Source organism: Acipenser ruthenus, chromosome 10 (assembly GCF_902713425.1).
Source record: "Acipenser ruthenus chromosome 10, fAciRut3.2 maternal haplotype, whole genome shotgun sequence".
NCBI classification, from domain to species: Eukaryota; Metazoa; Chordata; class Actinopteri; order Acipenseriformes; family Acipenseridae; genus Acipenser; species Acipenser ruthenus.
Genome location: NC_081198.1, coordinates 51357344 through 51372996, shown reverse-complemented (window position 1 = coordinate 51372996; position 15653 = coordinate 51357344). Strand labels below are relative to the sequence as shown.

The 15653-nt window shown below is 39.2% G+C and overlaps 1 protein-coding gene across 3 annotated transcripts; it reads right to left on the bottom strand.

The window, feature by feature from the left end:
- Positions 1-342: 342 nt before the first annotated feature.
- LOC117406420 (RNA-binding protein 44) lies at positions 343-15605 on the bottom strand. 3 transcript variants are annotated; one of them, XM_059032567.1, is made up of 21 exons: positions 15379-15605; positions 13933-14015; positions 13347-13499; positions 12224-12275; positions 11752-11858; positions 11380-11454; positions 11028-11076; positions 9971-10098; positions 8280-9757; positions 6912-6973; positions 6588-6752; positions 6009-6174; positions 5534-5574; positions 5320-5398; positions 4354-4438; positions 3692-3856; positions 3284-3369; positions 2854-2927; positions 2091-2355; positions 1136-1417; positions 343-556 (listed from the first exon to the last, which is right to left on the bottom strand). In XM_059032567.1, the coding sequence occupies exons 3-21, from the start codon at positions 13444-13446 to the stop codon at positions 497-499; spliced, it is 3519 nt and encodes a 1172-aa protein (XP_058888550.1). In that variant the 5' UTR covers positions 13447-13499; positions 13933-14015; positions 15379-15605; the 3' UTR covers positions 343-496. The 3 variants fall into 3 exon arrangements, with proteins under 3 accessions (XP_058888550.1, XP_034780397.2, XP_058888549.1); XM_034924506.2 differs by having other exon boundaries at positions 13347-14015; XM_059032566.1 differs by lacking the exon at positions 15379-15605 and adding an exon at positions 15208-15368 and having other exon boundaries at positions 13347-14015.
- Between the last annotated feature and the right edge of the window lie 48 nt (positions 15606-15653).

Here is a 15653-nt window from a genome sequence, read left to right as displayed (position 1 = left end):
TACCCATCATTTATTTATTTAATAAAAATCGTAGTATTATATCCCTTTGACGTAGCACCATAGCAGAGCCTCCAAAATAGTAGCTGCTGTGGCCAAATCGCAGCCGCTGGCATCTCTGCAACCATATACAAGTAGAGCACTGTGCAGCAAAGACCATTCTGTACTGACGGCAGCACGCGTGTGGGGTACCTCAGGGTTGTCTGTGCTGGTAGATTTGCTCACCACAAACACACTGGCTTCAGTGGCCCTAGTTGAGGTGAAGCTTGCCCTGAAGTCAGCACTGGCATCAATTATTTGGTTTACTCTGATCGTAGAGCCACTTGCAAAATAAATAAACAAATGCACAAGCAGTTGTTTATTGACTGTTCACACAATACAACACAAAACTGAGCAACACAAAACTATATGTACAGCTGCAATACCTGAACAGAGCTGCATATAGGAACATGCTAATTATTAAAGTACATTTTACTTTAGTGCAACCGTTAACAAGAACTTAAGAAAATAACAAGTGTATCAGTTGAACATCCACTGGTTCTTTAATTCTTTGCAGAACCTAAAAAAAAAATAAAAAAAAAAAGACACACTTCTGTTACAGATGCAGTTTATATGTGACAGACAAGGACTCATCATTAATATAAAAAACGGCAAATAAGAAGTCTGTAGTAAGTATTAAGTCTCAAAGTGTTTTTAAGAAACAACACCAAAATGAAGTATCGGGCAACATATATTTTCAAAAAGTTTACACTGTACCTTACATCAGCTTACAAAGTAAAACTAGGATTAACCATGGTAAAGTGTGGCATTTGCAAATTCAGTGCAAATGTATTGTGATAAATGCATGCCAAGCTCTGATGGAACACCTGGTAATATTCAAGAGGAAAAGCAGCTACAAGTGAATGTATGCAAGCACCTACCTGAACAATGGGAAATAAGACTCTGATTGTGTAGCGGTTTGATACATTCCAGGGTTTACTAAAAGCCACCAGATCTTGTAACCTGTAAACTGTGGCACAGTTAAAACTCTGAAACGTCTCAAAATGCTATGAAACAGGAGTCTTGTTTCAACTCTTGGAATGGAAGGACACTCAAACAGTAAAACACTCAGCAAAAAAAGGGGCCAGCAGTTACTGACCGTTTGTGTCGCTACCCCCGTCAGATTCTTCTTCAGCACTGCGGATGTCATCTCCACAATGGTTTTCAAGGGGAGTCCACTGAGGAACCCTTTCTTCTCAGCTCTCAGCTCTATCAACGCTTCCACAATTTTCTGTCTGCCAGCTTCAGGGTGAAGCTTCATCAGCCTATCCATCAGCTTGTCGAAGCTGCTTAGCCCTGCATAGTGCTGCGTGAGAAATGTTCCAGAGGCTGTCGGTGTGTCCTGGACACACTGCAGCTTCTCGTAATTCCTTTTAAACACCTGAGCACAAACAGAAACACATTGAGGGTGTCAGAAAGGGTTTTACTACGAGCTTCATTATCCTCAGTGTATAGGAAACAAGCTCAGGTGTGTCTTATTAAACTCAGTGAAACCAGGAATGGATCAAACTGCTCTGCAAGGAGTCTTATTTCTATCCCTGGGATGTGTATCTGCAACCTGGCATACAGCGTGAATGTCAGTAAACAATTAAATTTTTTATTTGAAAGCAGTGCAACTTCTACAGTATCACAGCAACATTAATAAGTAACTTTACATTGTCTATGTAAATTAAATTATGTAAGGAACCAGGTATAATATTCATAATAAATAAATGGCAATACACATCTGATGCACACACACGACTGTCCTTTTACTAACGGTTGCACAATTCTGGACTTTATTTAAAATACTATGAAAATTCAGAAGATGTTAATCATACAGACCGTCATTATACACTAGTCCATCCTCACTGAAAACATTGGGCCCTATTTCACAAAACTGTTTTAGAACTTGTTTTTAAAGTGGAATTAAGTTACCGTTTTAGAAATTAGTGTACTCAAATTTTTCAGAAAGCATGGTTTAACCTTAAAAACAGTCCTTTCAAAGAATTGTGTTTGTTCTGTTTTTTTGGATGAGCCCTGTACTGAAAATCAGTGTATTTTATCTTTGTTACCTTTGGAGGAGCGACAGGCCCTGTTTGATGTATCAGAGGCCCAGTTTGTGAACTGACTCTTAGTTGCTTCCCGTCGCAGCTCTCTGCTCTCCACTCTTGTACTGGAGCTGGTGTGTAAGAGCAGTGCTTGGATGCATTCTGCCACCCAACTCCTGGCTGTCTTATGGGGTCCACTTTAATCGCTCTTCCATGGATTTGCTTCCCGTTCATTTCCTTCCGTGCCTTCTCTGCACAGCTGGTACCACAGACTGTGACAATTGCTAACCTAGTGGAGTGAGCAATTTCAGGACGAGATCAAACATAACAGGCTGGTAGAGAGAACTCATACATTTAATATTACAATCAGTAGGTAATTTAAAAACTGACAAAATACTAACTCAACAGGGCTCTTCGTTTTCTGGTTTTATTTTTGGTCACGTGATGTCCCTTGAGCTGAGATCACTTGTTTTTTCTCCCGTAAATTGAATGAAACTATGTTTCCGTTGCTTGATAAAAAAAAAAAACAGCTCTATTTAATTCAAACCAAACACAAAATTCAGTTAAATTGCTTTTCCCAGATTTAAAATCTAAATGACTCGTTGCATAACCTGTTCTGCAAATAAGTTTCCCCTTAATTATGATTTCATTAAATCAATTTAACTTCACTTCACTCGCTGTTTGCGTTCGGTTTGAATTAAAAAGAAGCTGCTTTTTTTTTTTTTTTGATCAAACCGAAACCCCCTATAAAAACACTGAATATACTAGATCATTTTGAGGTTTTTACCTGAGGTGGTTAGCCGTGTTAGTTATCCACACATCAGTAGCCTGGTATTTCTGAAAAAGGCGCATCAAATCTTTCTAGAACGAGAAGTAAGGTGATTTCACGGATGGCATTTACACTAAAGCACGAACCTTGACCTTACAGTAGAAGACACAAGATGCCACTTTTTCATTCTGCAACTGTCACCACTATTCACTACCTGCCCCTAATACTGTATATAGTCAGGCATGGACTTGCAGCAGCATATACTTTTACATTTCTAACAAGATTTCTTCACTTTCACACACACTCAAAGTACAGTGAAAATGGCCCTCAAGCTAATACAGGGTAAAAACCTTAAGTGACTACACCTTTAACCTGCTTAACAATGCCACATGGTTACAACTGAGTAGCGGATTTTCATTGCAGAATAACCATAGCACAGGAAGTGTACCTCAGTCACCGTCACAGACAGATCTCTGACACACAGATAGTGATCCGGCTGCTTCTCCCTTTCTGCTGAGTTTTCACATTTCAATCCTGTGGAAGATCACGGAGTATTTGTTAATACTATGCGAGGCACATGCATAAGACAAGCTCCTCCTGTTACCAAACACACACTGAACTTTATGCCCCACGACTGGCCTACTATTTTTATTGCTATTTCATTATTCCTCCCCCCATTATATAGTTTGAGCACTTTATAAAAACTAAGAAAGCATGTATGTATGTATGTATGTATGTATGTAGATTAAGACTACTCATTTACACAACACTGATTTGATTACCAGATACGCTGCATTTTAGCTCATCATTAGGCACATTTTATGTCAGTTTGATTTATGATTCCTATGGTTGTTACCCCAGTCTTCGTTGACAGCCTCAGTGCTCTTACTCCCACAGATTCCTCCTGCTGTCTGCCTCGTTACACCAGTATTATCCAAAACATCATCTATTTGCCCGTCTGTTCTGAGATTCTCCTCTGCATCAAACCAGTCTTCCGTAAAATCATGATCTTTCTTCATTCCTGATGAAATACAACAGAACACCCGAGTTATTTACACTGCAACCTACTGAACTCTGTATGAAACAAACAGTTTGATCTTATCAACCCATACCCTGTCCAGGATAAGCAATAGCTGGAATTTAGAACATTTCACTGCACTGGAAAATCCCTGTGAACAGCTTTGAACAGGATATTCTCACCACTGACAGGTGGTTGGTGCAATCTAGAGTGATTACCTAGAGCTGTAAAACACTTAAATCCAGCTGGGCTATCCCAGTGGGGTGGGGTTGATAAAATCAACCCTAACTCAAGACACACGTTTCAATTACTTTGATGAAGAAAAAGGTTTGATTATTAATAATAATAATAATAATAATAATAATAATAATAATAATAATAATAATCCACCACCACCACATTTCTTGCTTTGTCAATTATGGCTGGACCTGTAGATTCAGCAGAATCCAATGCCTGGTGGTTGGAGTTCAGCTATCAGGTTTAAGGGCCAGTTCACTTACTTTGCTTTTTGCAATCTGAGCCTCTGTTTGCCGGATCATGCACAGACTTACAGCAGCGTGTAGAGACTTCAAAGTGTGGTTTCTCCTAAGACAAAGAATTCAGAACGCCAAGCAAACTGATCATCTAATCTAGTCAGTCTGTCTTAATTTATGCATCAACTAAAATACTATGCAAAAATTAATTGGGTCTTTGGATTATAATAGGCACAGTAAATTGCCATTGAACCAGCCTAAACTGAAGTACTTAGACATTTTATGGAAGATCATAGTAGAAAACACTTACTGAATAACATGATTTGGTAACTTAATTACTAAGATTAAAAGTAGTACAGTATATATATATATGAGAAATCGGTCCTTCGAAATTCTGGCATGCGATTGGTTAAAACCTCATTAGATGACCAAAAATAGATCCAACTATTGCCCCCGTGACACTGCTTACGGTCAATAGTTTTTTACAAACTCCCTGAAATGACATCACGCTGAACATCCTTCCTCTCTTCACACAAGAAAAGCAAAATGAATTACAAACTATACTACAACACAAAGATGTGCAAACACTAAAATCGTCATAAAAACTTTGCTTTCAGTGTTTTCTGACTTCCTAAAATTCAAACAAATCCAACTCAACAACGTAAATAAATACTATGTTCACAAATTCAACGAACTCCTCCGAGAATTCTATGCCGCAGTGAGAAAATTAAAACAAATACAGACTGCAGGCCTCGGCTCATAGTGGGAAACTAAAGGCCCCTCGGGAAGAACTATAGTTACCTCCAGCCTGTGGCTTCGGGCACCATAGTCCCCTGTTGGTCACTATAGTTCTTTCCTCAGGGGGCTATACAACACTTCCCAGTCCATATTTACTATTTATATATATATATATATATATATATATATATATATATATATATATATATATATATATATATATATATATATATACACACACACACACACACACACCTGAAAGGGTAAAACTTGACTGCTTGATGGAACACCTCTCCCATTATTCTTATCCTCTGGTAAACCCTTTTCTTGATGACTGAAACAACAACGAATGAAGATCAAAAAGGGATGCCAGTTCTGCCTTTCCGTTTATGATGCTGATCTGCTGTGTTGGATACGAACGCTTAATTGGTGAAGCGGCAGGGCACTGAAATGGATTTCATAAACATACCTACACACCACCTCTTGAGACGACAAAGCCACAGCCATTACCTGGGAAAGCAAATCTGTGTCAGTTTTGTCATATTTTATGTCTCAAATGCAACAAATTACCTGAAGCACAACAAATATATTATATAAATGAAAACACACAGGGATTTTCAGAGATGTATAATTTAGGAATTGTAAATCCCAAAATACTTGATTGAAATTAGAAATGTGTTGAGAAAGAAAGGCATTATTTCAATTTAAGAGTTTGTTATTTATAATGCTTCAACTACAGGTACTCTTAGATTAGATTAGATGAACTCTGTTGACTATTTTCAGTTTAGGCCATCACATCCTTGTTTAAAGCATCCATGTGGCTCTCAAAAAAAGTGACCAGGATGTGCTGACAGAACAGAAAACGATATACAAAGTGAATCTAAAACAGCAAGAGGAATACACTACCTCAGATAAGTAATGATATGCAATACAGATACGATTACCTTTGAAGGAACATATTGTTTCAATGTGACAATGCGCTTTGAATCCACGGAGAGTGGTGGGAGATCATCCAAGCTTGTTCCAGACAGTATTTTCTCTCTCATTTTACTGTAATCGGACTGGAGCTCTTGAAGAGCACTCTCGAGACCCTGAGAATGAGCTGCAGCACTGAGAATAAACAGACACAACATGTGTATTTATTTTTTTTAGCCTAGCAGAACAGTCACTGCATATAATGAATGTGTTCAGCCTTTCGACTCCACAGCCATGGGTGCACATAGGCTGAAGGTTCTACCACCAGTCGCAGTTAAAATGCTTTTAATTAACAAACACATTTTTGTTTATAAAACACATTTTAAAAACGCCCATGAATAAGTCAAAGGGGTCCTTCAAAACCAGGACCTTGCAAGCAAAATCTCTACAACTTACAGGATCTCCAAGTTCCTCTTTTATATACGAAAATATATATTTTTTTAAATCAGTACCAAAACTGACTGGCCAAACAATAAAGGAGCTATGTTTGTTCAACAATCCAAACTATTCTTATTTGCATTTCTGTATGCATGTATTTATTTACGTACCCCAGGTCACTGAAGCCCTTCTCATGCACGGTGTAATGAAGTCTCCAGCAGTGCTGCCGACACATCCAGTAGTGCAGATCCAACAGCTGCAGCTCAGCTTTTACTGCCCTCTGCGTCGCCGTGTCACAACTGCACCCACAGGCAGCAGCGCTGCACTTTTCCATTCTTATGCACATTTAAAAAAAAAAAAAAAGTATAGTATATTTATTTTTTTAAATACTTACCGTCCAATATATATTTCCAAAGCACCGATTAAGGCCGTTAGCCAAAATTATAAAATGCAACAGCATCAAGTCTACTTTACTGTTTTTTGAACTACAGTACCTTGCAAGTTTTTTCTTTAGCTCATTTAATTCTTCCTTTCCCAATCTCAGTTTCATGAATTCCTGTCAGAGGGAAACAGTGAAATGTATTACATTTAAAATAATAAAATCAATAAAAACATTAATGCCAAAGCTGCCCGACTCCAGCCTTGCTGAAGCACCCCCAGATCATCACCAATCCTCCACCACATTTCACAGTGGGTGCGAGACACTGCGGCTTGTAGGCCTCTCCAGGTCTCCGTCTAACCATTAGACGACCAGGTGTTGGGCAAAGCTGAAAATTGGACTCATCTGGGGGTGCTTCAGCAAGGCTGGAATCGGGCAGATTTGTCTTTGTGAAGGACGCATCAAGCCAAGTACAAGGTTGTCCTGGAAGAAAACTTGCTTCCTTCTGCTCTGACAACTCTTCCCCAACTCTTAGGATTGTTTTTTCCAGCAGGACAATGCTCCATGCCACACAGCCAGGTCAATCAAGTTGTGGATGGAGGACCACCAGATCAAGACCCTGTCATGGCCAGCCCAATCTCCAGACCTGAACCCCATTGAAAACCTCTGGAATGTGATCAAGAGGAAGATGGGTGGTCACAAGCCATCAAACAAAGCCGAGCTGCTTGAATTTCTGCGCCAGGAGTGGCATAAAGTCACCCAACATCAATGTGAAAGACTGGTGGAGAGCATGCCAAGACGCATGAAAGCTGTGCTTGAAAATCAGGGTTATTCCACCAAATATTGATTTCTGAACTCTTCCTAAGTTAAAACATTAGTATTGTGTTGTTTAAAAATGAATATGAACTTATTTTCTTTGCATTATTCGAGGTCTGACAACACTGCATCTTTTTTGTTATTTTGACCAGTTGTCATTTTCTGCAAATAAATGCTCTAAATGACAATATTTTTATTTGGAATTTGGGAGAAATGTTGTCAGTGTTTATAGAATAAAACAAAAATGTTCATTTTACCCAAACACATACCTATAAATAGTAAAACCAGAGAAACTGATAATTTTGCAGTGGTCTCTTAATTTTTCCCAGAGCTGTATGTATATGTATATATATATATATATATATATATATATATATATATAGTCGTCCCCCCCCCCCCCCCCCCCCCGACACAAAATAAACCCATAAATTTAACCCAGCTAGTGGAACTACAAGGAAACCAAAGAGGAGCTACAAATCCACCGACAGCAACAGTTTCTGATTAAGCCTAACAGACCACGAGGAGAAATGTAACCAATGGGCTTATTCTTGAATCCTGACTAATTATATATATATATATATATATATATATATATAAAATCACATAATATACATGTACATTCACACTTAAAACACTCCTCCCCCTAAATAAATAAATAAATAAATACCTCAGCAAATGAATCCAGGTCAACCATACGCAAGTCTGTATTGATGCACTTTTCACTAGTTGAAGGCACCGATGTTTGGGAACCCCCATCTCGTAGAGCACCTTGCAGCAAAGACCATTCTGTATTGACGGCAGCATGTGCATGGGGTACCCCAGGGTTGTCTGTGCTTGTAGATTTGCTCGCCACAAACACACTGGCTTCAGTGGCTGTAGTTGAGGTGAAACCTGCCCTGAAATCAGCACTGGCATCAATGATTTGGTTTACTCTGATGGTAGAGTCACTTGCAGCTAAGCACCTCTGGCATGTGGTGGTGGGACTCTCTTCAGCATCCGATTCCCTGTACTGGCCACTACGTTCGAACGCTGAAGCTCCTACGTAGCCACTGATATCCATTTCTATACTTGGCTCTGGCAGTAGGCTATTAGCCGCAGCGGCAGACAGAAAAGACTCTTCGTACAAGGATGTATCATCTCTAGCGACTGGAGGCTCACATTTAAATCCACAAGGCTTTTCAGGTACATCCCAACCCAAGCAATCTATGCTTGAGTCTACTTCCAAAAGACTGTTATTATCATTATTATTAGCATCTTTATCAGCGCTGCTCTTCGTACCATCTGGGACAGGAAGGCAGTGATCACATCGTAAGCCAGCAGGACGTGTACTTTCAGTTTGCAGCTCATCTTGCTCTGCAGTGAAGGACGTACCCTCTGCAATGCTGTGGTACACCTCAAAGTTTTGGTCATTTTCAGGGTCCCCCTCACTTCCATAGCCGTATTCCGAAAAACTAGTTCCACCTGGCCAGTCATCCAAGGAGCTGGTGCACTGTGAATCACATCCCTTGGACTCTTCAAGGGCAGCATTAGAGCACTTCTCACTGGTCTTGTAACATCCTTCTTCAGGTGTGTCACCCAAGGGGTCTGCAGTGGCCCCTGATTCTGTGTCACTACTCATGCACGGCGGCCCTGATGAAGCATCCCTCTCCGCCTCATAGAATCCAGTGCTATTGAAACTGTAGTAATCAGGGAGAGTTTCCTTTTCCAGCTCCTGATATCCTGGAACACTCGAATAGGTTTCTGCTTCTCTAAGGCCACGAGCCTCGAAATCAGCTTTGCCCTTGTCCCAGCAGTCACCTGCTTGCATTGAACGTGCATTCCGCTGGTGCATCTCAAGCTCGATGTCCAGGGACAGGCTTGCCTCCACCGATGTTTCTTGTAGTAATTCCAGATTCAGGCTGTGTTGAGTTTGCTTTTCAGCAGAGACTAGCCGAGTACAGAAAGTTTCCTCGATGTCTTCTGCTGCAGTGCTATCACAGGCTGAATGGAAAGCGTCAGATCGCTCAAGTGAGGCACTGCTTGGCAGGTTTCTGGCCTGGCTCAGCTTCACTGGCTCAGCTGCCCTTCTGAAGTCTCCAGAGGCACACATGTCTTCTTTATTAGGCTGGTTCTGGATGCTGTCTGGAAGCATGTAATGTTCTGTTTCTAAAACATTAAAAAAAAAAAAAAAGTACAAACGTGTATTACTATTTAACCAGATTGATTTTCTTTTCAATACCTTGCAAACCCTAACAAAATCTAGTAAAGGGTGGAATTAGTGTATTTAACGATGCAGTATGGACACCATATGCAGATGTAAACGGACTGCCAGCAGCAGCAAACTCTCTATAAAATGTATTTTTAAAGGTCATTACTAACCTGTCAAGTATGTTTGTGCTGATTCTGCCATGGGCTCATTACACCTTCTGCACTTTTTTGTATCCAAAGTGTTGCTGATATCACACTGCAGACAATGCCAAACACAGTAGAAAGTCGGTCTTCTTGATCTGGACATTAGGAAAGTTACAGAGTTACATATGTTCCTAAGACAGCGATTCTAAAATAGTATCATATTAATGTAAAATACATGTGTAATTATTTAATTAATATATATATATATATATATATATATATATATATATATATATATAGACACACATACACACACACACACACACTGATGCACAAAAGAAATGCAACTCAGGTCTAATGGATTTAATAAAATATTTTAAATACAGATATCAAAACAAATCACAGAAAATGTGAACAAAAATACAGATCAAAGAATCATGATAAGCTTTCAGTATGAAACGTGACACACTGTCAAAATGAAAACATTACAAAGTTAGTATCGGGTATGACCTCCCTGAGCATTATCACAATCCTGGCAACGTTGACGCATAGACCTGATCAGACTCTGGATAGACTGCTGTGGGATGTTCCGTCACTCTTCCTGGGTTGGCTGGTCGCGGTTGTCTCCTGTGGATGGTACTGGCGATTTGGTCCCACAGATGTTCTATTGGACTCAGGTCAGGAGAAAAAGCTGGCCACGGCAATACCTCGACATTGTTTTCTTGAAGTCGTGCAATTGTAATCACTGTTCTTGCGTTAATTAAAATCATTTCAATTCAAAGTCTTTTCGATGGCTAGTTATACAGATTCTTAAATCAACTCATTTTGGCAATTTTCACTCAACTCAAATACCAAACACTGAGCACCTGGCATTTTTATGAAATCGTATGACTTGAGCTCAGTATTTTGTTATCCCAAGGAACAACATTACTAAAAACAACAAACCTATCTGATCACTATTTAAAATGTAAATAACAATATTTATGTGTCCAATAAGCTATTGATGTAAAACTTAAGACTATTGTGTTTTCATTGTGCATCTGTGTATGTATGTATGTATGTATGTAAATAAAGATGCTCATACTTGTTTAGATTTGTGGACATCCCTTCTGGTCCTACATGTGTCATCAGATCTGCATGGCAAACAATTAAATTAAATTAAAAAAGACTCTCCTTTTACAACCTACAGTACACACAACTAAAGCGCCTCATCTGTACCTTAGATTACGAGGAATTCCATGTTAGGCGGCATCAGGTCCTACAATATTCATTACACCTGGTGCCATTCTTTCAACTTTATCAAACTGAATTCAAGTTTTTTTTTTTTTTTTCTATTAAAGAGCAATTGTTTTATAGAAATAGTAAAAGGAGGCACTCTCTGCAGTTATACAGGTACTAATTATTGCAGACAAAAAAAAAAAAGCAGGAAAACCTACCTTTCAAATGCACACTGTGCTTCGCTACTTCAAATGCCGGGTGCTTTTGCAGGAACTGTAAGAGTCCACCCTCACCTGCAGATTCAGGGTAAAGAGAATGTGTTTTGTTTTTCCTTACAAAAAAATACTTTAGCCAACACGAGCCACACTATTTAAAGAGTCTCTAAAATATCTGATTGATCGAAACAGCAGCAAATCCAAATACACAGGGATGTTTATCCTTAAGGAAAACAGATGATGTTTTATTTTGTTTGACAGGCATTCAAAAGAACAGTTCAGTGTCAGTTGTTCCAAAGCGCATTAGACAGGCTCAGTTTTATTATAGGTAGTGGACAGTGAACTGGTTTCACATTTGTAGCTCTTTGTTAGCACCTTGAATAATTCTTCTGTCTTCAGGGGGGAGCATCAGATACCAGCCCAGCAGCCTCTGGTCAGTCAGGTCCAGAACTCTGTGCTTTTTAATTAAATCAAACAGGTCCCTGCAACCACGAACACAACCAATGTATATAGAGTTTGACTTTCTGGTTTTAATCTGCCCCCCCCCCCCCCTGCTCCCCAATAGCTCCACATCAATATTGTATGCTTGAAACTACAGTGGGGATGAAGAGAATATTTTATCTTCTTTTAACATAAAAATCTGAATATACTATACTATAATTATATATACACACGCACACACACGTACGTACGTCAAATAGCCATAAAAAACAATGCATGTCAAATGGGTGTCTGGGTGGTTTTGTGGTGTGGACTTATGTGCTTTCAGGACTAGGTTTTAGATCACTGAAAGGCAAGTTTCTCAATTCAATCCCACGCTGTACTCGGTAAAGCACTTTGCAAATACCTGTTAAGATGGAATTTCCTTCTTGGTATATGAGAAACGACATGGTGGTCAGCTGTGGAATACAGAGCAAAATAAATGTTACTTAAAATGAATGAGGGACTATGACTTAGGAATGACTTATTTTGCAAACTCTAGAACAAAACAATACTTTCAAGCTCAAAGTGTAATGCAATGAATGGGTAGAACTAAAGAAGGGTTTTTTTCCTATTACTTAGGCCTACAAGTTTAAAAGCAAAACTACTTTTAAGCAATCCCCTACCTCTTACTAACTTTTGTCAATCCAAATTACTGGTCTTGTGCTCGCCTACAGATGCCTTGACCAGACTGCACCCAGCTACCTCCAGACCCTCATCTCATCTCTCCCTACACCCCCACTCGACCTCTCCGCTCCTCCTGCACTAGAAGACTGGCTGTACCTCCTCTACGCTCCCCTGCCTCCACAGCCCGCTCCTCCACCCTCGCCCCACAGTGGTGGAATGACCATCCTATAGATGTCAGGACTGCCCAGTCCCTGACCACCTTCCGACGCCTCCTCAAGGCTCACCTCTTCAGACAGCATCTGTAGAACTCCTCTTTTCCCTCTGGACACTTATCACTCTTCCTTAAATGCGCTTTACTTGCTCTTATCTGCTCCCTATTTTACTGCGTTTAATCCTGTACTTTAGAGTACTGTAATCTGTAGTATTTTGTATTTAATTATATCCTGATGTAACTATCACTGACACTATTATCTGCTCTGTTATTGAATTGTATTTTGTCATATTCTTGTACTTGCTAGAACCAAAGTCATTGTATTTTATCTTGCTCTTAATTGTATTAATACTTATACTGTGATTCTTGAAATGTATTTTTGTTTACGACCAAGTCGCCCTGGATAAGGGCGTCTGCTGAGAAATAAATAATAATAAATCGATCTAAAAATTAAGCTCATTTCTGCAGTCTACTCATTTTGCCCTTTCAGTATCAAGGAGTAAAACTTGCACAGACCCAGACTAATCAGCACAAGTCAGCTATGGTTTTACCCACACCAGTGGCGTCCCTTTGTCTCAAACAATAATACAAAGAAGTTCAATTTTACCATAAAGAGGAGAGTTCTAAATTGGAGTTACAAAAATAAACTTACCAGCAAATTCAAAAACAAAGTCGTCATTAGCTGCTGCTTGAAATGTACGATGGGCACCTGGTCCTAGATTAAAATGGACAATCCCAGGGGGCCAAGACATTAGGCAAGGGTTGTGATTGTGTTGAACTGGAAGGTGAAACGGTGGAACTGGTGCTGGCAAAAACACCATAGGAGACAACAGGGTGGGAGGCATGTTAGAGCAGGACATTGGAGACAACAGGTTGGGAGATATGCTAGAGAAGGACATCGGAGACAACAGGGTGGGAGACATGCTAGAGGAGGACATCGAAGACAACAGGGTGGGAGACATGCTAGAGGAGGACATCGAAGACAACAGGGTGGGAGGCATGCTAGAGGAGGACATTGAAGACAACAGGGTGGGAGGCATGCTAGAGGAGGACATCGAAGACAACAGGGTGGGAGGCATGCTAGAGGAGGACATCGAAGACAACAGGGTGGGAGACATGCTAGAGGAGGACATCGAAGACAACAGGGTGGGAGGCATGCTAGAGGAGGACATTGAAGACAACAGGGTGGGAGGCATGCTAGAGGAGGACTCGCTTGCAAATGCCGAAGGTGCCCATACTCTTTGGGGGTTAAACCCAGTTTGAAGTGCCATGTCTTTTCTTTCTATTTGTTTTTGGGGAGAGTGGCTCTACCACATGAAGCCTGGAAAGAAACCGCAAACAAGCAAAAAAAAAAAAAAAAAATTCAAAATAAATAAATAAAAACTTGTCAGATTTAATAATGTTGAACACTCTTACCCCTGCACTTTCACTGTGACACTGACCAGTGGACTGAAACAAGGTGTATAAGCTAACCCTTTAGCAGGTTTACCATGATAAACCTGCAGTCATTTTGTGATACACCTGCAGTCATTTTGTGACACACCCTGCATTTGCGAACAATGGTTTTACACTGCGTTCACCATGCTTACCAGTGACTCGCACTGCATGCACGTGTTTTAATATGCTTTTAGGACACATACTTTTACCATGGAGATATACCACTAGGAAACTGAAAAGAAAATATATATTTGATAATCATCAATTTAAATTATGATTTTTTTTTTAATTAATAGTATTATTAAGATAATGATTACTTAATGCATAATGCAACATGAACACAAGTTCTGGTTTAAACTTGAATGCGGTCTGTCATTTTTAATTCTGGAGAAATGTTGTATTGGATCGCCCACGGTATTCTTTATGCCAGCACTTTCTATCATCCAGTGTGACTCTCTCTATCGTGTCATGTCGACGCATACTCTATTATATGTATGCCTTCTGTCAGTGTCATGCTTTTTTGTTTTGTGAAGTATGTTTTTTTTATTATACTTCAAAGACAATACAACATTCTTTATGTATGTACATATATATTAAATAGATATACATATATCAACACTTTACAGATATACTTTAGGATTATTCATAATGTTACGTTTTTTAATTCTCAAGTGTATTATTTAAAAGAACAGAACACTTTTTTTTCTAAATTTATGTTATCTAACAATAAATTACTGCATAGTTGTAAAGCACGTGGCTTGCAGTCAGGAAAGTAATATTTGATGACGTGACCTCTCTAACCCACGAGATCAACTCTATCTCACTGTTATTTCAATAAATGCCATCGAAAAAAAACAAGTTAACAAATCAAATAAATCACGGTTAAAGTTTTACAAGTTGTATTTTTTTTTTAATATGAGATTCACGTCGCGAGTTTACCAGTTCAAGCATACCTCTCAATAGATGTACCTTGATATCATTACAGATAATAGAGAAACAATTAAAATATGTGTATATTATTAAGGATTTTTTTAACCACAAAATAATCATAAATAAATATAAACACTTTTACCCACGTAATTTAAATCCAGCAGCATAGCTAGGCCTAAGTTGAAACACATTGATATACGCACGTACATGAAACAATAATGATTTAGCCGTTGTTGTTTAAATTAATATTTAGATAGTATCTACCTAAACTAAAGACATACAATGCTTAGCGATTTATAGTACTGTTTCTCACTTACCCGGTTGTTTTCTCTTATCTATCGTGTCTATTTTCACTGCCAATTTGGCGACGTGTCTACTGGGTATTAAACGTTTCCAACCTCATTGGCTAAGGTGTTGATTGGCATGACTGCAACCAATTACAATTCTGAATTAAAAGCAGGTGGAATCCACCCACTCTGCCTTGAACAGCGTGTTTCGACGTTGTTAACTTTTAAATACAAGAAAGGTTATATTTCACATCGTTACACATTGTAAGCTTCACAACTGGAAACAGAGAGAAAATACCATGCCC

Bases quoted from the DNA above. Each gene is read 5' to 3' on its own strand.
- LOC117406420 (XM_034924506.2), bottom strand. From the start codon at position 13,965: ATGGCACTTCAAACTGGGTTTAACCCCCAAAGAGTATGGGCACCTTCG. The intron at 10,099-11,027 runs GTATGAGCATCT...CCTAATGTCCAG, and splicing joins ATGTCCACAAATCTAAACAA to ATCAAGAAGACCGACTTTCT. The intron at 5,399-5,533 runs GTATGTTTATGA...TTGTTGTTTCAG, and splicing joins TCTCAAGAGGTGGTGTGTAG to TCATCAAGAAAAGGGTTTAC.